Genomic DNA, 25,397 nt, shown 5'->3' with positions numbered 1-25,397 from the left:
TGAGGTCGATTGATACATTATCTTGAAGCTCCTAAAGCATTATTTCTAATGATATTATAGAAAGCCACATTTGAGAAAATTATTTCTTGTTTATGGAGAAAAACATTAAATAAAAACACAAATTTAAAATTTTTATTATTATTTAAAGATAATAATATATCTTATTATCAAATTCTTCTTGGGCATCTGGAAATGTTTCCCTGGATATACCACGGCATTCCTAAACTATTCTATGCTGGAGTTGCTCTAGTGACTCAGGTTGCGTTTTAAAAACCACATATCGTCGACGAAATGTGTTAACCTGCTAACACCAAACGGTTTTTTGTATGACTAATATTAGAAAAAACCTTGCTGAAAACCGCTACATCCATTTGAGAGACACGTTAGCGTATTTTTTGGCCTCAATAATCCCTGCTATCTCCACCCGATATAAATTTAACACATGCAATACTGCTATGTCCAGTATTTGCATTACGATTTGTGTTGCTCTTGTATTTTTGACGATTTTTCTTGGTTTTTTTGAAATTAGTTATATTCTAGTGTTTGTTTATGGCTAAGGTATGAATAAAACAATGGTTCTATAACATAATTTATCAAAACTACGTTGTTACCTTATAAAACTTTGTATTCTTTTGATCAAAAATTATCACCATTTACTAGAATAAAGTTAGCGGCTTTTACATTGTAAATATTTGGGCATTTAGTTTAATTGAAAGGATTAAGCAGTTTTGCATTTTTTCTGAATGATAGAACAAAAAAGATTTTTTATTGTAATAATTAAATATTTTTTGTAGATAACGAAAAAAATTAAATTAAAGAATTATTCTAAAAATGTTATTGAAACATTTAATATTTCATTATTATTTGTAAATATGTTTTGCCTAATATTTTTAGTTGGTATAAACTGAATGAAATATTATTCTCTTTACACGAGTTAGATCGTTTCAATTGATCGTTCATTTATTTAGTACAATAATTATAATACATTTGTAAAAAGTAAAATTAGCTTTAAATATTTACTAAACTATAACTGTTGCAATCAGTTATTAAAAAACCATTTTTTCAGTACTATGTTCTTAACTTTTTTATGAGTACCCGAGGAAAGTTAATGGTTGCCGTGGCAAAAGAAGCTTCTAATAAATCCAGCTATAAAGAATCATCAACTTCAATTCTTAATAATAGCCAAGAGATTGCTCCCTCTATAGATAATGATATTATAAACTTCACAGAAAATTATAATTTTGTACAAGATGCTGAGAATGATGTGAAAGAATGCGAAAATTATTTTGATGTTCCTTGGATAAGCTTAACTGCAGTTGAAAATAATGTTGAATTATAATTTTTGGAAGTACTTTCCACTGAAAAAATGGAAAATTGCACAACATAGATAGTGTTTTCTTATTCCGGTGACATAGTACCTACAAGCGATACGCTCTTATCTGAATATTATTATGCCGCCACGGTTTTGGATATTATAGATAAATGTTCTATGGATATAATCCTACCAGCAAATAATGAAAATATGGAAGCAAGCAACACATCATTAGTAACAAAAGAAGGCACTTAAAATGAAAAAATGCGACACCCCTGGGAGAACCAAATAGACGTTTAGTTGATCCTGACGAAGTAAATTCAGATGAGAGTGATATGGAAATAACTTTAGTACCGTATTCAAACAGCTCTACAACTATCTCAGAGTTAGAGGATTTACCAAAAAAAAATTGCAAGAGAAAATTTGAAGTAAATAAGATGGAGTGGTTTGCGGAAAAAAAACAAAATCGTATTTAGGTTGGTTAAAAACCAATAATAAATGGACTTATCAGAAGCCGAAAGAACCTAGGAAGATGAAGAAAAGGTGTGAATGTCAAAATAGAAAAGGGGGTTTATTGAAGTGTAATTTAGTGACTGAAAGCATAAGAAAAAAATTATTTGAAATTTTTTGGAAACAATTTACATGGGGTGAAAAGAAAATGTACATAAATACAATAGTAACAGCTCAAGGAACAAAGCGACATCGCAATAAAAAAGAAACGGAAAAATCTAGGAGATCCCAGTCACTGATCTATCACTTAAGAGTTGATGCGTTTAATGTGAGAGTCTGTAGAACCATGTTTTTAAACACATTAGGTATAGGTAGATGGACAGTCCTTAATTGGAAAAATGACTTTAAAAATGAAGACACTCCAAAGCGCCCAAGCTATAAAAGACTAATAAACGAGGATCGCATTAAACCATTTCTAGAAAGCAATGAACAGTTACAAGAATTTTTAAATTCTCTTCCGGTAATGGAATCTACCAAGGTTAGATTAGGGCAGACAAGGCTTCTGTTAGGGTGTCTACCAATAAAAAATACCTTTTACCAGAATGGTCATCAAAACAATCGCTTTATCAATTTTATGCAACAGATTGGTGTAAGTCACGACATAAGATTAAGCCGCTATCAAGAACAAAATTTAACACGGCTTTTGAATTGAAAAACCTTGCTTTGTTTAGGCCCAAAAAAGGTAAATGTGAAAAATGTGCAAGATATAAAGTAAGCCAAGTTAGTGAAGATGAATATCAGTTGCACATTTCGAGGAAAGAAGAAGCAAGACTAGAAAAGGAGGCAGACAAAAAAAAACAAGCATGTGTTTTAACTGCAGATAGGCAAGCGGTTTTGTTAGCGCCGAAATCACAGGTGAGCAGTTTGTACTATAGGACGAAACTCCAAGTTCACAACATGTGTTTTTATAATTTAATCAACCATGACGGTTTCTGTTTTCTATGGAATGAAACCGAAAGAGGTGTTAATGCTGAAGAATTTGCTTCAATTTAGGCATATTTTTTAAAAGAATAAATGTTACCTTCTATAAAGGCAAACGATAAAGCTGAAATAATTATATACAGCGATGGATGCAGTTACCAAAATCGTAACGCAGTTATGGCAAACTCGTTATTAAATGTGGCTGTTATAGAACAAATAACAATAATACAAAAATTTTTTGAACCTGGCCACACCGAGATGGAGGCAGATAGCATGCATTCTTGCATAGAAAGATGCTTGCGCAAAAAAGTCGTAAATGTTCTGGCTGAATACATAAAACTTTGCATGACTGCTCGACGAAACCCTAAACCTTTTATTGTCCAATATTTGGAACACACATTTTTTAAGAGTTTTTCCGATGTTATGGCTTATAAAACTCTTCGTCCAGGAAGAGTTAAAGGAGGCAGCAAAGTTATAGATATACGTGCTTTAAAGTGCACACCCCAGGGCAAAATATTTTATAAAGAAAGATTTGGTAATAAATGGACAATTTTACCTCAAAGAAGAAATGTGATACAAAATAAAGGTTGGACTAAACTAAAGCAGTTACATGGAAATAGACTTCCCATTAAAGCACGAAAATATGCTGATCTTCAACATATTAAGAGTACTTTACCACCAGATTACTATGATTTCCATGATAACTTACCATACACTTAGTTTTCCTTTATCGCCTTTTATAAATAACAATAACTTATGTTTAATAATAAGAATAACTTTTAGTTTTAAATTTTTAAGATTTAATCTTGTTTTTTTTTTAAATAAAAATTTAGAATTTTTTTTTATAAAATAAAGTTTTTCATTAAAAAAACTTTTTTTTTAATTTATTTTTTGTTAGGTGAAAAACTGCTATCTCCCAAAAATCGACAAACTTTGCTCCTTTTCATCAAAAGAAATCCTGCTCCTCGAAAAAATCTCCAATTTTTTTTAATAAAAAAATATCTGCAATACAAATTGGAATTTTTTATTTTTTGAGATGTCATATTACTGCGCCGACATAATATGCTAGCAGTTTTTTATCTGCAGCTAGTCTTAAAATATTTCTATGACGTTTTAATGCTCTCCTGACAAATTTGTTAAATTAGAGATAGCAACTTAACACATTTCGTCGACGATATTTTAGATGATTCCTTAAAGAAGAAGTCAAGAGATATTACGTCTGGGGACCTAGGTGGATATTAAAAAGGACTTTCCATTCCACTAGTTAGGGTATGGATCATCCAACCAGTGGCCAATGAAAACTTCATAATAAGGAGGTGCTTCATGCTGTAGGAATTGTATTAAACGTACTTCTAAAGATACATTTCATATATGTCCCTCTGATTTTCTAATTACCGCAATATTACTGGTTCGATAGTGTTCTCGAACTACTGAAAATCCTTTTACGATAAAAAGAGTAAGTTACGAAATACTTATTTTGAAAATTTGACAAAAAAAATATTATATTTAGTTGGAACTAAATATGACGTATGAAAGTAAATATTATTGCAGCATTTTAGGGTAAATTAAACTTTGTAAACAAGATTAAACATAAGTTATTAAAGATAAGTTATTTTTGCTATTAAAATAAATCATTTTATAATGAATACCTAATAATAGAGTAGTTATGACATTTTTCTCTTTCAGTATCTCGTTATCGTATTACCATTTTTTTAAAAATGATATTAAGAATACGAAAATATTTTTGAAAAAATGTGCATTTAGTTCTTATAAATTTTATAATAACTATTAAATTTGATACTTCTCCATTACTAAGAACTCATTTTTTTTAATATGAAAATGTACATTAATTTGTATGTTTAGTGAATCACCACTTTGAAATAAGTAGCCTAAACACGTTCTATATAAAATATACAAAAGTAGAGAGTTAAGTATTTGTTTAAAAATTTAACTACTAAAAATCCTTTTATGAAAAAAAGAGTGAGTTATGACATATTGAAAATTTGACAAAAAAAATATTTAGTTTAAACTTAATATGACTAAAGTAAATATTATCACAGAAGTACGGACATAATAAATACTCGCATAGCCTATATTTATCCATAATAAAATGCATAACTGATATGTATATAAGTGTCACTTATTTAACTAAGTTTAGTTTACGTAAAGGTATAACATAAATCAATTTATTTTCGGATTCAATATAATTTCTAGTATGAACCTACTCTTTTTTTAGGGTAAATTAAACTTTGTAAACAAGATTAATTTTTTATAAGTTATTTTTGCTATTAAAATTAATCATTTTATAATGAATGCTTAATGATACAGTAGTTTAGACATTTTTCTCTTTCATTATTCCGTTATTGTATTACAATTTTTTTAAGAGTGATATTAAGAATACGAAAATATTTTTGAAAAACTTGCTATTAGTTTTTGTAAATTCTATAATAACTAATAAATTTGTTACTACTTCATCACTAAAAACTATTTTTTTTAGTATGAAAATTCATTTGTATGTTTAGTGAATTACCACTTTCAAATAATGTGTTAAAGAAGACTAAACTTGTATTAGTAAAACTGTGTAGGCATTAAAAGTTTAGATCTGTAATAAAAAAATAAGCTACTATAGTAGTCAAACAGAAAGCATCAGAAACTTAGGTATCATATTGTAAGATAAATCTCAGATTCAAATAGGGTTTTTAAAATTAGTTTTAAAAAGTCTTAAGAACTAATAGGAGTTTTCCAATAAACACATATGTCTATAAAAAAATATACTTAGAAATATAAGTGATATTATTTCTATTAAATTATCTAGTTAGTATAAAATGTCAACTATCACTTTTGTTATACTATTATATAAACCGTGGATATTTTATTTCATTTAAACTTCTACATAATGCTAGTATTTATTATGGGTATTTAATTTATGATTTTAGTAAATTATTAAATTCATCATAAAATCAATTCACTAAGAGCAATGAAGTTTTATATTATTAAGAATTTCAAATAATAATTCGAACTACAAGTTTTGACCCAAAAATAAATTTAACAAATGATAGAACTAAAGAATAAAGAATATATGTTGCATTTTAATCCCAATCTTGAAGGCACATATTAATCAAAGTACAAACTATCACTTAAGCATAGTGGATATTGCATATCGGAGCGATCCCAATAATATAAGAGAGCGACGGCTCGTCAAAAAGAAGTTTTGCATTTAATCTAGAAACCAAAAGAGTTACAGCACAAAGAAGAATGTGACAAACGATCAAGCTATTAAGTAATGCATACAAAATTTTATTTAAAGATATTTCTCCCTAGGTGCTCTTGAGAAACTTCAACGAGGTGGATATCATCAAATCTATAAGCCTAATACTTAATAGTTATTTAAGTCCATGTATGTATGTACTGCCAACATGAAAATTTAGATCTAACGAAATACTTCCGGAAATATGGCCGAAGCACCGCGTACAATAAAAAATATTACCTGAATATATTAATAGTAAAATATTGAAGACTGTTATTAGAACCCTATATTAAAAATGAAAAACAGTTGAAAATTAAATACAGATTCTAATTGTAAAAGATTTTGAGAAATATAATCTTCCAGGCTGAAACGATATCTAAAAAAATAGCACACTAAAGAAGTGAAAAATATTTGCCTATAATTCCAAGTTTAGAAGATAGTAAACATTAAAGAACAATTTAAATTTTATAAACGATATTATAAGCAACATTTATATTTAATTAGTATGCAATGAAAAGTGCTATTTGCTATCAAATATTTCTTTTTGGTAATTACCTTGGCTGAAAATAGATATTGAATGCGTTAACTCGGCGAACTCAAATGTTTCATCTAATTGTGCATACTCTTTTAGTTTATCTTTATCAACTCTTGTAAGTATCTCTTTAATGACACTAGTCTGCATCTAAATAATTCTAGCTAAATTTTCAAACATAGTGCTTGGAATTATTTAACTATTATTAAACACTTTTCGAACATATATTTCAAGTTCTTTACTATAATATTCAGACACAGATATAAGATCTTCGCTATGAGCTTCATTTATTCGTAGTAGAGGAAGTTCCAGTGCAGACGCTAGCTATAATGTAAATCATAAAAAAAATATTTTTTTATAAAAATTTGTTTCAAGTTTTATTGCCTTTAATGGTTCATTACCATAATGCCAATTCAAGTATAATATTTAAGAATCAGGAAGCGACGACTTTATACCATAGCGAAATATTGTGCATTTTCAGTTCAATGGATACACATCGTCTCTCAGTGAAAATCCCAAGGTATGGGGATCAAATTCTAGTAAAGTCTTATCATAAAAAAATATAAACAATTCTTGTATTTTTGCATAGAGAATATCTATTGTCAAAAAATGCTAATAAATAAGCTAGAATAAACCTTAAATTTAATAGATCGAAACTCTTTTGTTATATTTATATATTTACTTTACGTATATAACTTACACCAATGGAATAACTAAGAAATAACTTTTCGCCAAATATGGTTTTAGTCTAATAGATAATAAATAAATATATTTAAAAAATATATTTCTCTATAAAAACTTCTCGAATTAGAAAGCGTCCAATTATAAACTTTACTAATAAAAATATACCAAAATAACGCTTCGATTATCCTTGATCTGGAACTAATATGCACTTAAATAAATTTTTAATATTGAGATTTTATATGCTAATTTACCACTTTTACCTTGGAACCAGCACATGTCATAAAACGTTGAGAGATTAATAATAAATAGTTTTACTTGATAACAATATTCTTTTTCTTTATGCAGACTTTCTTATTTTTTTACTTTTTTCTATGCATATTTAATCGGATTTACATAATTTAGAATAAAGGTAAATGTATTATTATTCGCCTAATAGGAATGCGAATCTGTTAGGCGGTTTAATAAAACTTAATTGAGAAACATTTGTTTTTTTATAAAACGAATAAAAAAATGCAATAACCAAAATTAATCTTAAATAATGAAATACGAGACTAGTATATATGCATATTATTATCCAGTAGGGACAAACAGACAGACAGCTTAAGTAATTTTTTAAAATTTGTTTATGGTTACTAATTGTATACTTATAACTAAAGTTTAAATTTACAATGGTCTAGAAGATTCAAAGAGATTACTATATTCACAACTTTATATACCTATTATACAAGTTCCATTTATCCAATTTTTTTTTTTAATATTTCTATGTTTTCTATGTAAGGCTATTATGTAAAATATTATTGTTAATTAAAGCAAGTTCGATATTGATTTTGTTTTTAGCTATTATTAAGGATTTTCACTTTTATATAGCAATATAAGTAGTTAAAGTATATTTTTTGCGTAATCTATATGGGCAATTAGCTTTATTATTTAACTATCCTGTTACAAATTTTTATCATTTCTAGAAAAAAAGACCTAAAAAATACTAAATTTTAATTAGGTAAACTTTATCCACGGCATAATAATAACAAATCAAAATGGATTCCAATATGCGTTGGTTGCTTGAAACGGGTGAAAGGTACTTTATGTAACAAAATGCATTGAAAATATCGTCTCTAGGCCGATTCAGAAAACAATTAGATTTAATTTCCATAATAAATATGTTTAAACTGAGTTTTACTTAGTTTTTGTTCGACTTAATTAAAACGTTAACGTTGGCGTGTATATTCATTAAGATCAGGGTTTCGTTGGTCGCTTGAGAATTTATTGCTTCTAGAAGGGCGGATCGAAACAGGTTGCACCTACACGAATAAGCAAATAGGTTTGATTTATTTGAGAATTTTATGATTTAAATTGTATGTGTTATGTTTTTGTTTATGGATTTTTCTTGAGTTGAGGTTGGTAGATCTATTAAAATTTCAGAGTAATAATAAATAAGACTATTAGTTAAGTTAGATTATTAGTAGTTACCAAAACTATTTATAAAAAATAAGTGAATTATAAACTGGCTTACATAATCAAATATTTTATGCAGAAGTTGCTATCACAGGGTCAAAATACCTGATATTTACAATTTCAAAAAAAATGGCAGGATTTTAAAAATTTAAAACTAATCTCTTTTTTGGCTATTTAGTATTAAATTAATAGAATACACCTTGGAAGTTCGTCCGTAGTCCAAAGATCAATCGTAAATATGAAAACTCATATCTTCTAAATTAAGCATTTACAAACGTAATAGTTATTATAAAAAATTAGGCAGAATTATTTTTTAATTTAACAGATTTTAATACATATTCACATAAAACGTATAATTTAAACAAATATTTAAAATCAATAACCTCTTTGGTAATCTACATTAGAAAACTTTTGTAATTTTAAGTAATTAGATATTGTTCATATACCCACTTATAAAAAAACTAATGCAGTATATAGAGAATCTACTTAAATATTTACTAAAAAATACTGCTAGATAAGGAAATCAAAATAACATAGTAGAAAAATATTTAAGTAGTACTTATTATATACATATACATTATAATATTATATTTACTTAATGAAATAAGTTCGTTTGCAACCTTCCTTTTTGTACAACAAAAAATGCATTTAAAATAAACATGTTACTCACTTGCAGTAATATGTAGTATCACTTTTATAGCTAAACTAGTTTTGCTTAATTTAATCCATTATAAATTTAAATACAAGGTTGTGGGTTCTCTAATATTAGTGCTAAATAGGTAATCGAAAAATTAAATTAAACTCTAAATGATGTGACGAAGGTAAATTACAAAGAAAAAATAAATAAAATATTTTTTTAAGAGACGATCTTTTTTTGATAAAGGTATATTTTTACTAATTTGCTGATAAGGTTTTTAAGGCAAATAATATGCATAACTTACATGAATATATGTACCACTTAGTTTATTAAATTACCTTTAAATAATCTATACTTTAGTAAGACCATTAAAAAACAAATCGATACAGTATACAATATTCCCTATTCATACCTAGCTTCGTGTTTCCGAAATCTGGGTTAGACAAGGTTACCGGTATACAAATTCAAAAGGTCACGTACAACTAATTTAATGGCATTATTAAACTAAGCCGTTTTGAAATCGCGCCACTAACCAGGCACACGCTTGACATATTGAATATATTTCGTTCAGAACAATATGGCCATAACCGTTAAAAAAATGTAGTATTTGCTCGTTTGGTTTATTCGTTCTTGTATTGAATTACATTTTGATTGGTAGCAAAGTTTGTGACGGTTCAAGTACATAACGGGTGGTTTGTACATTACTAGTAATGAAGACTTCGTAAATTTTAATATGAAATTTAATATTTTTTTAGCTCTTATTTCTTTTAAGTGACACTGCGTTATTTTAATTTTATCAGTTTTATCTCATATGTAATGAGGCATTCAGTATTCTGCTGCATATAAATATTTTATGGATACAATTATTTGGAATAATATTGCTTTTATTTTGAGATTTATTATTTATATTGATGATATTATTTTAATACATTTACATTACATAGACGTATGAAGAACATAGAGATGTAAAGCTATTCTAACAGGGGCATAAAAAAATCTTAATGTCTTAGGAATAATTAAAATAGTATTTTAAGGTGATACGTTTAGGAAATGAAATAAATATATTTCTGCTCTCTGCAATCAAAGTTTCAAAGATCTTTAGAATTTTCCTGAAAGTTTTTAAGTTTTGTCACTTGGCTTAAGACAACATATTACTATAATATAATATTTATTAATGGAAGTCTAGTTAAGAATAAGATGATTACAAATTGTCACCCATTCACATTATAACCTGATCAAGTTCTGTTTGCAACAAGATAGTCAGATGATATGTATAAGATTCAAAATAAGAAAAAAAGGCTGATATATTTCTTTACACACATTAAACATTTACCTCTCGTAACCTTTTAAGTTAGGCAAAAATGATCGGCCTCACTTTCGTATAAATCAACTGGTGGAATCAAAAAGTTTATATGGGAATGCAAACAGGTCTTTAGCTGTAAAGGAGATAGAGGTATTTCAGCTCTAATAAAGTACTTACAATAAAGGGTTATGACTAGTTTAAGTAAATTAGTAACTGCTGCTTTGTTTTATATAAAGCTTTATTTTTAGAAGAGATTACTTATCACGTGTTGTATATCCAATTACAGTATTCTAAGTGAGCCAATATTAATATATATCCATAGATTTCTTAGTCACCCAGGTTTAAATAGCCGATAGTTTCTATTCTATATAATAATAACATGTGACTCACTCTATTCTCCACCGTCACATCACTGATTATTTTAATTAATTACTTTAACACTCATTATGGTTTTAATTAAAAAATATAAAGCTGGTATTACTCTGACACCGTAAATCACGAAAATTATCCTGAAAAGCAAAGAAAAAATTTGTAGGAATAACTTTAGAATTAATTATTAAAAGTGGAAAAAAGGTATTGATTTTTGGTCATTTCAATTCATTGAATGATGTCAAAATAGTAATTGTTACCTGCCTCATAGAAATACCTGTTTTTATGTCTACACTTCTATTTTGTTATACAAGTTACATACGAGTACATCTGCACTATGATTCCTATACAGGATGTCCCGTAATTAATTGGACATAGGTTAATGTAGGATACCTGACAAGAAAATAAACCGTTTAAGCTCAATATCCCTTCGCAAAATGTTATTGGTTTTCGTTCTACAGGGTGTTAAAACTAATTTTTTACCAAACATTTATTGAAATATTTGGAATCCACTGGATAGATTAACCTAAAATTTGGCCTACTCTTATTATTTGGGATGGGAAACTAGAATATGATATCTATTTTGCCATTGCCACTAGATAGCGCCACATACAACAACATTAAGTGATTAAAAAAATCATAACTTTCTTGACCTCCCTGTACGTACATTTGCGAGTGAAAATAATAAAACAGCATTTAATTCTAGTCAAAAAAGGTACTATTATTAAATAGGCATTATTATTTATAATCACAGTAATAATTATATTTAACAAATTTTTTGCTTTGATGGATCATGACCTTTTGAAACATCAAGGAACAGGCTCAGTAAAAGACTTTAATACTCTAAGACTTTAGTTAAGTTTAATTATGTTCTTGATCAATAAAAAACCTTCCTTCCAACTATGCATGTAGTGTTATATTAAAGCTTATTGCAAAATAAATATAATATCGTAATTTAATTCTAGTACCCATAAGAAATTTGAAAGGTAGCAGTTCCTCTTGTCCAAATTTTTTCTAGTTTTTTTAATATATTTTTTTCTTCTTTCACGAGGGTCTTCAAGATTTATTTGTTAGGTTAATGATTATCAATTTATTGATTTTTACTTTACATTACTAATAATATTAGTAAAAGAGTAAAATCTGGCCATTTGCGGAAGTACTAGTCGTCATTCCAAGTACAAAACCAATGTAACACAAAAAAGATAAAAATATTGCAATATTAAGACTAGTAGCATTACTCCTGCGCAGTCATTTCATAGTCTGCAAATAAAATATTTAACAGGTGTTATTTCTCAGTAACGTAAAGTGTAAGTTAGACAAAGTTAAAGCACTAGAGTGTTTTTTCAAAAACCCGTCTGCATCAAAATTCAATACTGTGTGCCAGTATTATGGTTATATATTAATTTAAAACTGCTTGAAGCTTAATATTTTTTTGTGCTTTTTAAATGGAGCGAAATAGAATTATTTGCCAAATATTCAAGAAATTCTCAAATCTCCTTTAAAAAACTAAACTCCGCTTGTGCCCTCAGACTAAGCAAAATAACGTAGTAATTATGGTTCACGTAGCGCACAAATCACAGAAAATAACCGCTTTTAAACTAACGTCATTACCTAACTGACAAAGAAAACAGTTTTAATCGCGTCTTAGGGTTCTTTGTGCCTCGAAAGTGCACGAGTGCACGTCCACAGTAATAATAATTATCTTATCACGAGTTAAGGTTCACGTTTACGTTATAGTTAAATTTTGGCCAATACCATTAGTCTGTTTTTGGGTCATAACGGCTGTTTTAAGTTGTTCAAGGTGAAAATTCCTTTAAGCAAAGAAAGGTTTAAAATTTTTTTCCTAGGATAAGATTGTATATTCAGTTCAATGTATAGGGTACTTTGTATAAAATTTTTTAAAGAAAGTTAAATTACTTTTCAAGAGGAAAGTCTCAACGAGCAATATCTTAACTGTGAACTTTGAGTTGAAGCTATTAGAAGTAAATAGCTGATAAATGACAACAATTAACAATATGTTCCTTAGATACCTCTTTTTCAAATTATGAATTTTTTTTAACCAATGCACTTTTTTATATTAGGTTTTCAATTTTATTACTTTAATTGACCTAAAGAAAGTTTAAAATATAAAAAAGGAAAAATTTTAAATAGATAAATGTTTCTATAAAAAATTTTCATTTTTCCAAAGCTTAAAGGCAATATTTTAGTGAAAGTTTTTTACTTTGGTTATTAAGTTATTTCACTTTATTTAGTTTTAAATTTGTGATTTACGCAGAAATTTTTGGGCACTTTGACGACCTTTGCCGCCTTAAGTATTGCTTAATCACTTTATCAACCACTTATTTATTATCAACATTTAATAAAAGCTGTATGCCTTGCAGAAATGCTTTCTATACTTAGCAAGTAGGAAGGAGTTAGCATAGAGTACAATAAAATCGAAGGCATTTCTTCTGAAAAAATCGAAGAACGTGATAAGCATATATCAACCATAATCTTTATTAAAAATATACCATTCTATTCGTGATGCGGTTTGTCACTGCGTTTGCACAAATTGGCGCATTACGTTCTACTGATAATGCGTTATTATTTAGTAGTGCGTGTATAAATTCGTTCATAATAGAGCGATAAAATTTCAGCCAATTTTGAAATGAAATTAGAAGATGCTCCTTCGGTAGTTTCTATATGTTTAAAATAAATTTTCTTTTTTCAATAATATTTCAGATTTCCTCAAAGTCTTACGATCATTGGTTGATTACTATGAAATTTTGCTTTTAAATAAATATAAACCGATGCTGCAATAATTATTTTACTTTTTTATTCCTAAAAGGTGTTTTTTAAAATACCATAAATATTGTTAAAGAAATCGATTTTTTTGATCGATCAATTATTGTCCTATTTAATAATATTCTTCATAGAATCAACGAGTATAACTATTTTAAAGATATATGCTAAGCACATTAACAATATTTCTATAAAATCTAGAAAGTTTTTTAAAAGGAGTGTATAGAGATTTTCACAATTTACTCTTAATCAAGTATGGTGGGTCTACGTTAACTTGAATTTATAGTTATTCTGAGGTATTGTGAAATAGAAGCAATTCTTAAAATTTATTCTTTAAGAAAAAAAAATTAAAGAAAGGTTTTAAGTTTTTCTTTCATTTTATTAAATATCTCTTCTAGTTATCCTTAAAAGTATCAGGTTTCAAATTCGGGCTAGGGAAACATGGAGCAGGATAACATTTCTTTTTTATCAATTGCCTTTTCTTTTTATAAATAATTGTAAAATCACTTAATGCCCCTTAACCACTTTTTATAGAACATTAACCCTATAATCTTTGTAGAATTAAATCTAATCGACCGCCTAACTACTTGCCATATTATTTTAGTTATGTTAACTTTAGTCATTCCTGCATCTTAATCAATACGTCAACATGTTCAAATTCCGCCTATAATAAAAAACATGTTTCAATTTTACATATAAGTAATACTGATTCCTATTCATCTTTCTCGTCTTCTTCCAGTCCTTATAACCTTAAGTCCTTCAAATTGACAGAATTAGTTTTAAAAATTACCAAATTTTATTCTGGCTGCCCCCTTTGCAATAAAAATGTTGGTTTTACCCACTTAAAAATGGACCGTTAAAACAATGGGCAATTTTCATATGTCCCCATATCGTACTCGATTAAAATTCTCAACGACTACTACTGTCCTGAGATGATTAACTTGCATATCAGTTTTGTCACACAATGGCAAAGTAAACTGTGGGAATTTTTTTCTATTACTTCATAGCGTTATGGTACTGGATTACGATTTATTATGGTAGTACGGTACCCAATATCAATATAGAATTAAATTAGAATTTCTACATTTGCCCTAAATGGATAAATGAAGCGAGGTTTTATATGTGTGTATGTCGATGTGACTGATTTGAAGATTTTGTTCGTGGTTTATTGCATACAGTTTAAAATTTACAGGACTATTGTTTCACATTTAAAGTTAGATATCTCTTTATTCGCGCAAAAACATTCAATAATATTAAATTATAGATAATGAGAGAAAAAACAAAGTTATGAGCAGAGGCCTGAATATATGAGAAATAAAGAGACAAATATGAATATTAGATTTTTGCTGACGTAACCAGTTTTTTCTCTGAACATAAATAGTGGCGTATTATAAGGGTCCGTAAATAATATTAATAAAATCTAGTAAGCTAATTGGCAGTTTCATTTCTAAGTTGCTTAAGGAGCCGATCACTAGAAATAGTTAAAATTTTTATTTACCTGATTTTTTTCTATAATGTTTTTTTTTTTGCGTCATTTGACTTACCATAAGGACTTGTAAATATCACCTTTTAAAGCAAAGTATAGTCAACTCATATCTGATAGCCTCTAAGCATCTTCCTTCAACCATCCCTCGGTGAAACCAAATACATTATCTACTCTTGTAATGTTCACATTTATTTATTCTAGAGGCTAAATGATGATGTAGGAATAAATGACTTTTCCTCTTAAGGAGGTGCGTGTAAAGGTCTATAAGTCTATAAGTCTGTAGTATAAGTGCTGTAGTATCTAAAATTTTCTTCATGTACGGATACTAGAATGGGTTCTTAGCCTTAGTATACTCATAACAAACTTTATTTGAACAATTAGCAGTCTGTCATTCTCATTATAGAAGAAAAGTATCTAAATAATAAAAAACTGGGTAAAAAATTTCTAAAAATATGCATCTCTTCTGCAACATTCTCCTTAAGTAAATTATTTGATATCTTTGACAACAAAATTTTTATAGCAGCAATTAAGTTAGTTAGCAGTTAAGCAGCAGTTAAGTTTTCATGTTTTTTTTCTATTCATATTTTTTTATATAGTATAATTATTGGTGTATACATTTTCCACGCTAGTATATTAAACATGCTGGAGATTTTTTTATAATAGCTGAGTCAATTTAAATCATATTAATTTTACATGTTACTTATCTATTTCCTCATACTTTAAAATGTTGACTTGCTATAAACATCTGGGTGGTAACAGAGGTCAAGCCCTATTACACAAATTACCTAGATGAGCTCTCTCTGTTAATATTTATAGTGCCAATATATGTAGTACCGACGTATAATAGCTGCAATTTGGCTTTGCCTGAGACCAATATAGCTTATAAGCAATATTCTGTGGATAATTTAATATTAATCATTTTTGAATGATCAAGTAATATTATAGTGCTGGCGTTCGGAGGGGTGATTTTCTATTGTTTATAAGCTCTGGGCGTTGATTGCTATACATGTCTATACTATTTAAATTAAAGGATATTAAGGTACATTAAGTATTTGGGAGTTTATATAGATAATGCTTATCGGGTACTCTCTCGGGTACTGTAGCTTTGTATAGGTAGAAAAGGTTGAAACACAATTGGAACTTTTATGTTTGCTTACTTAATTGCTGTAGGTAATAGCGATTTTTCTCTTGAGTTGATATTCAATATTTATTTAATTTATGATATTGAATTTACGATATTTATTAATCCTGTTATCTGCTTAAAATTTTTATCCTATTAAAAACTGTACTTAAAGTAATTTTCCCATCATAAATCATTTTTTGATCTTATTTGTTATTATAGGTTTATCTACTCTTCTGTTGTCTAAATATTATCTTAAATGTATCTTTAATTATTTATTAATAACAGATTTAATTTTTGTTTAATTTTTTATCTGAGTCTTAAACATAAAATACGCGTCTCTGACTTAAAAAAAAGAATAAATTCACTAAATCAAAAGTGTTGTTTTTTTTAAACATGCTCAGGTACGTTAATTAGTATTTTGAATTACCTTTATTTTAGTGTAAAAGTAAATTATAACAGGGTGTCTTAAATATGAGATAATACGTCATCGATAATTTTTTTAAATAGCACGTATAATACCTGATAATACCCTATATGGAAGTAAAACTTGTTTGGAACATGTCTGGTTACTTTTAGGAAGTTAGCTTGCACTCCTGTCATATTGATTCCTACAAACCCTCAGTATTTGCCCCTTCGATCTTAAAAACTTTTCTCGTCACGTAACTAGAAAAGAAAAAACTTAAAAGTATTAAATCCGAAGATCTGAATGGCCATTCAAAGCGATCTCTAGATGTTTCTATTCAGAACGTCAGCTTTTTTAGGGTCAGGGACCAAAATAAATTCGGCACTAGGACTTCCTACGAGAATTCTAAATGTGTGGCTCCATTAAGATATTTAAATTTTTTTTGGAAGAAAATAGGTCCTGTAACTCGGTCACCAGTAATCCCTACCCAAACATTATCTTTTTCTGGATGTTCAGTGTGGTTTGCATGTTTTCCATTATCCAGTGTTGTTTTTTGTCTGCCCAATAATGACAGCTTTAATGATTTACTTTATTATTCAATATTAATGTTGACTCATTTTAAAATAGGACGATTTCTATTTCTAGACATTCTTGTCTATACAGGGAGCCATTGAAATGATATATTTGTTCACACGGGGAGTAATAATACTTCTAAAGAAAGTACCTATAAGTCTAGGATGGAAAATGCATATTAAGAGAGTTAGAAATATTGAAAATATTGAAATTTTTTTGAAATTGTCGAATTGAATCGAAAAAATTCAATTCACAAATGTTCTGTTCCCTATATTAAATGTGATATAGAAATATTATTTGGAAATACGGAAAGAATCTTCGCCCAAAGCGATGGTTTTTAAAAAAATTAAAGGCAAAAATTTTATAAAATAAACTGAAGTAACCATATAGCTAATAAATAATTAATTGATAAATAAAAATTTCATGATTATTTAAATATCTTATTGCTCTAAAAAATTAAATAAGCCAATTACCAAAATTCATTCATAGTAAATGTTCAAAGCGACCACTATTCATACAGGCCATGCACCGTTCACGAAAATGGCGGCAGCATGCGTACGAATCGTTTTAAGGCTGCCACTAAAATGCTTTATGATCCTAGAATATTAAGGCACTACTTCTACCCATAACAAAATTGCAGCCTTCAAAATCTTATTTTTCGCATTTTTATTTTTCCATTTAAAGTAATTAAAATTTAGGTAACTTACACTTCTGAAGTTCACTACAAAAGATGTTAAAAATGTGCACCGTCAACATTAAGACATACAATATTTTTCAATAACAAGACTCTGTATTTTTAATGATTTTTTTTGTTTTCTAATATTTTTTTTTTAATTTTGTTGAAGAAAATATGACGAAAAAGATTGTAATAATATTGTTATTTAAAAGAAATATTTTCTCAGACTTATTATAATTTTTTTTCATTTATATGTATTTTGGATACTTTATATTAATTTCATATTACGTCCCATTAAAATTTAAATAATTTTTATTAAGGTTTCAGTCCTTGTTTTTTTACTTTTGATATTTTGTTGTTTTTTTTTCTTACTTTTCTACATTCTTTTTGGAATCCTAATTAAGCTCCTATTATATTTTTCAATATATATGTTAATACCTTTTTCTTTTGATATTTATGTCACAAAATTTTTAATCTATTTAATCCTTCAGCTATTAATTTATGTTTCTTTAATGGTGGAATGCTAGGATTTTATTTTCTATAGCCTTTAATGTTTCCTCTTATAAAAAGCATTGTCTTTTTTAATAAGTTACTTTTGGTTCTAAAATTGTGTTTTTAAAAATGTAAAAGAATATAACAAAAATTTATATAAAATACATACAATAAAATTATGAAGAAATATTACTAGATTTTCAATTCACCATTTATTTAAAATAACCCGAATAAACGTAAAAAAAAATGGTAAAATACAATATATCTCAAAAATGCATGAAAGAGAAATTATTGCATAATTTAATGTTTTAATTATTCAAAAGTGTATATTTACACGCGATGTTCAAAAACCCTGATATTTTAGTAGTATTTCATTTTAATTAAATTATGTCAATTTATGATTAAAAATAAATATATATATTGCTTGCTATTTTATATATTTATTTGACTCAATATTCCAACATTGAAATCGTTTATATTTTGCCTAGTATTAAATATGCCGAATTTCAAAAATTTCCATTATTTATAAGATCATATATTTAATACCTATATTAAAAAGCTATATTACCTCATAGCTTGCTATAGTAATCGCTTACATATTTCGCTAGATACCAGAAATCTGTGAAAAGTAACTTTCCTCTTTTCATACTAAATCAACTTAATTGAATTAAAATCATCGCTTTAAATGAGGTAGATCATTAGAGGAAGATACCAAAATGCCAACGGCAAAGTCGTTGGATATCGTCTTGTCCGTACAAGACCGTAAAAAGAAAATGTTTTAAAATTACATCGCTGATCAGAGTAGAATGACCACTTTCTTTGCTTTTTTTGCATTATGATACACGTAATTTTCTACATGTAATCTTCTCGAAAATAACTACGCTTTCATTGGCGTACCGCGCTAATATTATTCCTAACATATTACGACATCAAATCATTGTCGTGACCTACCCTAATATAAAAGAAACACAGTTAACTGGTTTAGATACCAAATGTGTCATTCAATTGGGTTTCGTAAGCTCTGGTATTGCCAAAACGTGAACATGCGTTATGATTTTGCAAGTTTTCACTGCAGGCGATATCCGTTCAATCATTCGACCTTTTGATTTATATGTAGGTATCGCTATTTTTAACCAAACTTATATAAGAGGTATTATGCTTTTTTAAACGACATATGGAGAAATTATATTATTTTCACCTTGACTGCCTTTGAATTTGTTATTCTTTTGATTCGGTTTGCATGAACTTCAGAATTTTGCTTGTTTTCTTATTATTTTCATCTACAATCAAAGTCTATATTTTGAATTTTTGAAATATATATTAAGAAATCTTGAACGTGAACATAATGGAAAATCTATGGTTTCTATACTTATTAAGTAAGGCAAGTATAAATAACTAAACAAAAACATTTCTTTTTCCTATTTCATTTATTTTCTGTTAATAAATAATTACATTACGCTGATACTAATATTAACTTTAAAGCCATAAATACCTTAAAGATACTTTAAACCTTTATTTTAATAATTTTAGTGATATTATTATGTATATCGTATCTTCTAAGCATATCATGTCGGAAAGCATTATCATAACGAATTTGCCATAATACAATATAATATTAATTTTGATTTGCCTTATATATTTCTGGTTCTTTTGGTTTTCATATTTGAGGTCGTTTATAAGCTTTAATCCATTCTTACCAAAAACGTTGTCATTATGTAGCGTTTCTTGTAAATTTATTTCTGGTTCCATTTACTGATTTCTTGCGATTGACTTACAAATTTTTCATAGTTCCTCGGTTATTCAAATGAGGCCTGCTGATAAAATGGCAATAACTTTTTCAAAGGCATAGTTATAGGAAGGAATTGTTCGGAATTACTATAACTAAAAGAAAATCTTTTATTAAATAAGACTATGATGATCATAGCTTATTGTCATTCGATTGACACTCGACACATAATGCTTCGCCCTTTCCACTAATAAGCCCACAGTATTTATTAATTTTTAAATATTGATAATTAAAATAAATACACTGACTCTACACTGACCGCCGCTGTATATTGCAACGGTATCTTCATTAAAAAAGGCACCAACATTATTAAAACCATTAACATGTCTATGATATGTAACATTTTCTGGTATGCCTCATTTAATACGGAATGCATATATGCATTTCATATTAATGTGAATTTAAATTGACTTCTGATGGTTATTTTTGTAACCATTACAAAAACTTGCTTGTTTCTAACAGATTTATTAGAACCAAGTTGAAGGCAAGGTTATTGATTTTTTTATTCATTTAGTAAACAATTTTAATTGGTTTTGTATGTTTGGGGTCTGTATTGATTTTAAAATTTATTTTGTTGATCTGATTTATTGAGGTTTGTCCGAGTTCCTCGAAATATTTTTCCTCCATAGACTTATTGCAAAAGAATATCTCAATACCGAATTAAAAGTTTTTATTTCAAAATATTGTTCAATATTTTAGAAAATCTTAAATTATGTAGCGCTTATATTTGAAAACTTACTTAATTATCCTTCGTATTAATGGTTTAATCTCAAAATTATTTTTTATTTTAAAGCCTTTTATTTTTGAGCCACTCCGCTAAAAACCCAAAAAAATTGTAACTTATTAGCTTTTCGATGAATATTTTAGATTATTACTAAGCCCTTTTTTAAAATCAATATAGGTTTCAAAAATTCATCCACATTATTAAGTTTTTTTTTTCATTTTAGGAGCCAGTCAAAAGCCTCCTACTTAGCGTCAAGACGAGACCGGGAACTGATAGTATCAGACTCCGAAACTGGCAGCTACAAGCGCACTATGTCACCCAACGGTCACGCCTTATCACCTGAAGTTAATAACGAACTGCCTAAAAATAACAGCAGAGAAACCGTTTGGCCATTAATCAGGCAAAGTCGTAATGGTTTAAAATGCGATGTAGTGCGCAAACCATCCTTTAATAGTAAAAGTAAACTTAAACTCAAAGACGATCAGTGTGATAGTAAAATCGAGGATCCACCACGAGCGCCCTCTACAGTACTACCGGATGTGCTTCCTGTAAATGCGAAAATGATCTCTAGATCTCCTCAAAGTCAATATAACAGGCCTACAAATCTAAACTTTTCGACACTAAATGGAAATGGCGTTGTAAAGAAATCGCCTATCAAATCACCGCCATCCTCTCCACCAAAAAGTCCCTCGCGAAGTTCACCTTTTGCACCTTTACGAACAACCGTTCTCTCTTCTCCATCTTATACCATCATGACTTCTCCGGTTAATTTAAAGCCCTCTCCTCCGATAACTTCAACCCCCACTAGCAAAATATCTTCACCTACGTCTATCTCTTCATTAACAAGGGATCCACCACACATCAAAGCTTCCTTATCCCCAGTAAGCTCTCCAATAAAACTGTCTCCCTTAAGATGTTCTCCTCCCAGTAGCAGTTCCTTGTTAGCATCATCACCACCAGTTCTAAGCAAATCAACGCAAAAGTCACCACCTTTAAGTCCAAAATCATCACCTGAACCACAGTCACCTAATAAACCAGATGAATATCCTAAAGTTATTGAAGGGTTGCAATTGATTCAACGGACAGAAGTTGTTTTACGAGTTAACACTACCACAAGTGATGCATCTTCACAGACGGAGAAGGAGGAACTTTCACCAACACCGTTGCCAACGAGAAAGAAGTTACAGGAGGAGATTGAGTGCGAGAAATTGTCAGAAGATTTTGTTAACCATTTGCCTAGTTCAGATAGATTAAAGGATATTTTAGGTGAGTTATGAAGATTATAGTTATAGATATCCTGTTATTCTCGTAACATATTATATTTCGTATAATCTGATCTTTTAAATCTTAGTTCCTGGTCCAGAACACAAGAAACCAACAGACTACGTACAAGGCTTATTTAGAGTGGATGTTACTCTTAAACCTAGACCTGCTAATTCACCTTTTAGAAGTCGAAATAATACCCCTAGCAGTAGTCCACCTCCATCTCTCACTACTACAAGCTCCAAGATTTCATGTAGTAAACTAAGGTAAGAAATTGAACCATTATGTAAATTTTGTATTACTTACTGTGATCGTTTTAGCTTACCAAAATCTGCATCTCCGGAACCGACCAGCCCGTTATCATGTTGTTCAACCTATTTTACTACATCAGAACCCAAGGCAAAATTTTTAACAAGGTTTAGTCAGGATATGGACCAGTGTCATGTGGTAAAAGATACCAAAGATTTAAATCAGAAAAAGGTAAATTTTTTAAAAAAGTATTTTTAATCTCATAAAAAAACGATATATTACAACTAGGATGAGCTGGTTAGTCGTTTGGATAAAAAACTAGAAGTGCTGCGTGGAGAGGCACTGATCGTCTCTGAAGAATGCAAGATCAATGATGAACTCGGGATCAACGTAGAAACTTACATTAACCGGGTGGCGAGTCCGCAAGAAGTTTCCAAATTCCGATTGCACGTTGAAGAAGTTGGAAAAATCACCAGTTTACTGTTAGGTCTTAGTGGTCGGCTTGCAAGAGCTGAAAATGCCTTAATGAATATGCCTGGTGAACACGCTGATAGGGTAAGTTACATTCTAAGTCTTCAAAAATGTTTAGCCAATAATTGTTAGGAGGGATCAAAATAAAGAAACATTTAAAGAGTTAATTACTTCTTCAGATGTTTCTTTTATATTAAACTATATTCTTTAAGAAATACTTGTTTATATCAGATGTTACTAAGACTATTCTTATTTTAGAGAATCTTAGAGTCTAAAAGAGACAAACTCTTAGAACAGCTTGAGGAGGCTAAGAAACTAAAAGAATGCATCGACAAGCGTAGCATTAGCGTATCAAATATCCTTTACAAGTACCTTAACTCCGAAGAATATGCCGATTACGATCATTTTATCAACATGAAAGCTAAACTGATAATGGATTCGAAGGAGATTGGAGACAAGATTAAGCTTGGTGAGGAGCAACTCGGTGCCTTAAAGGAAACTTTAATAGTAACAGACTGATCGATGTTTAGTTTTAGTTGTAAATAGATTTTGTGTGTGTATATGTTTTTTGTGGTACTTAACTGACTTAAAGTATTTAAATTTATTTTTATTTAGATGATATTTGGAAAATTATGAAATATGAGATTGTTAATTTGTTAGAAAGTGAAGGGGCTTGATTTGGATTAAAATGTGATTGATCTAGTTGATATAATTCACAAGCTTGCATAATTATTTAGACGGAAAGTACAATACCTTTAAAACGGATATATATCTAATTACAAAGATTTTGTAAGTTTAAGTTTATTTTATATAGTTATTGATGGTTACTAAAATTAATTAAAAGCTAATGATATTTGCAGAAATTTTCATAAAGATCAGATGTATTTTAAACATTTCTAGTATAGCCATTTTGTCGTCAGAATATTAGTAGCTTGTTTTTGGATATTATATGGCATATATTCGTGATGACCACAGGCTTATTGATTCGCTAGTTTTTCCAGAGACGCGCAACTATTTCCATTAAATCAATGCTTTAATCAAAATAAATAAAAATAGGTCTATAATTTTTTTTTTCTGTCAAAAAAATGACACACCATACGTAATTTTCCGCTGAAATTTTCCACTACGTTCTGCGTGTTAGTTAAATTCAATGCAAGAATTTTTGTCGACTTTATGGCTGTGCTAGTAAATTTATTTTGTCATTCCTTAAACACAATCAATCATATAATAAATATCTAAATCTACCGAATTAAAATAGGTCGTCTTTCTTAAGTCACAAAAACTATGCTGCCTGTAATATTGTAATTATTTTATGTAGGGTCCACCTCGCAACGATATCCTTTAATATTTTAGAAAATAATTTCTAAATAAATTGAATTTGAGTTTGGCAATACCTCTTACTGTTTAAACAAAACGGATAAGATGGTGACAAGCCATATATGTAGTGGTGATTTTTTTTTGCGAAAATATTAATTTCATTTTTATCAATTGTTTTTTTAGAATTTTTTACAATCTTGACTTATTTTTATTTAAAAGAAATCACCCAAAGCAAAATAGGCTGTTATATTTTATGCATTGTAACTTAGTTATTTTGTTAGCTTGAAAATTGCAAGGCTGATGGCTTCAGCGTTAATAGGAGCACGAACATATGTATACGCATTTATTATTTTTTAATTTTATTATTGTGTAAATATTTGGGTTCAAAAATTTAATTAAATGTAGCTGCTCTATTGGACTGGGAGCCACAGTCAAAAAAACATCTTCCTACCAAGTATTTATTACCTATTAATGTATATAGAAGAACAATCTTTAAGGGGTTAAATAATTAATAATTTTCTAAAACTGAACGGGCTACTTTGTATATATTATATGTAGATGCTATAATTTCTATCACGTATAGGATCTTTATGGTGCTCTAAAAATTTAAAGCGTTATTTTAAGTTGTTATATTGTGATTTTCTTAGTATAATGATAAAACCATAATAACTATGTTCTCGTATTTTTTTTAATTTATATTAAGGTTATGTGTTATAGCTGTGTCATTGTGTAAAAGACTCTTATTCAGCTTTACGAAGTGCTTGCAAATATACAATAAAAATTTTCATATCTCTAATATATTAAGTTTTTCATTTACCTTTTTGTTCATTAGTGACTAGTCTCAAAATTTTTAAAAAGGATATTGTTTGATGTTTGTTGATACTTTTTGATGGTTTTTTTATTAAAAATTAACCTTTACTAATTAAACAAAATTTGGTCAATACGAATAAATAGCTATAAATGATAAGTCACAAGTTAATTTAACATACACAGTCCTAAAATAAGGCTTTAGGAATATATACACTTATCTCCACATTTAAGTCCGCCAAACCAACGACAGCCGCAAGTTCTTAGAATCTTAGGCAA

General features: G+C 28.5%; 1 protein-coding gene across 2 annotated transcripts in view; it reads left to right on the top strand.

Moving 5' to 3' along the window:
* The window catches only part of LOC126737691 (protein Shroom), a 267,451-nt gene extending 242,342 nt beyond the window's left edge, over nucleotides 1–25,109 (top strand). For both annotated transcript variants that reach the window (XM_050442804.1, XM_050442724.1), the window contains 5 exons: nucleotides 21,235–22,277; nucleotides 22,363–22,540; nucleotides 22,595–22,754; nucleotides 22,812–23,078; nucleotides 23,253–25,109. In XM_050442804.1, coding sequence (XP_050298761.1) covers nucleotides 21,235–22,277; nucleotides 22,363–22,540; nucleotides 22,595–22,754; nucleotides 22,812–23,078; nucleotides 23,253–23,513 — 1,909 coding nt within the window. In that variant the 3' untranslated portion in view covers nucleotides 23,514–25,109. The remainder of the gene's footprint in view (nucleotides 1–21,234; nucleotides 22,278–22,362; nucleotides 22,541–22,594; nucleotides 22,755–22,811; nucleotides 23,079–23,252) is intronic.
* Nucleotides 25,110–25,397: the final 288 nt, after the last annotated feature.

This window comes from Anthonomus grandis, chromosome 1 (genome assembly GCF_022605725.1).
Source record: "Anthonomus grandis grandis chromosome 1, icAntGran1.3, whole genome shotgun sequence".
Lineage (NCBI taxonomy): Eukaryota > Metazoa > Arthropoda > Insecta > Coleoptera > Curculionidae > Anthonomus > Anthonomus grandis.
Note: the sequence above shows the minus strand (reverse complement) of the source record. Positions and strands in the feature narration are given on the sequence as shown.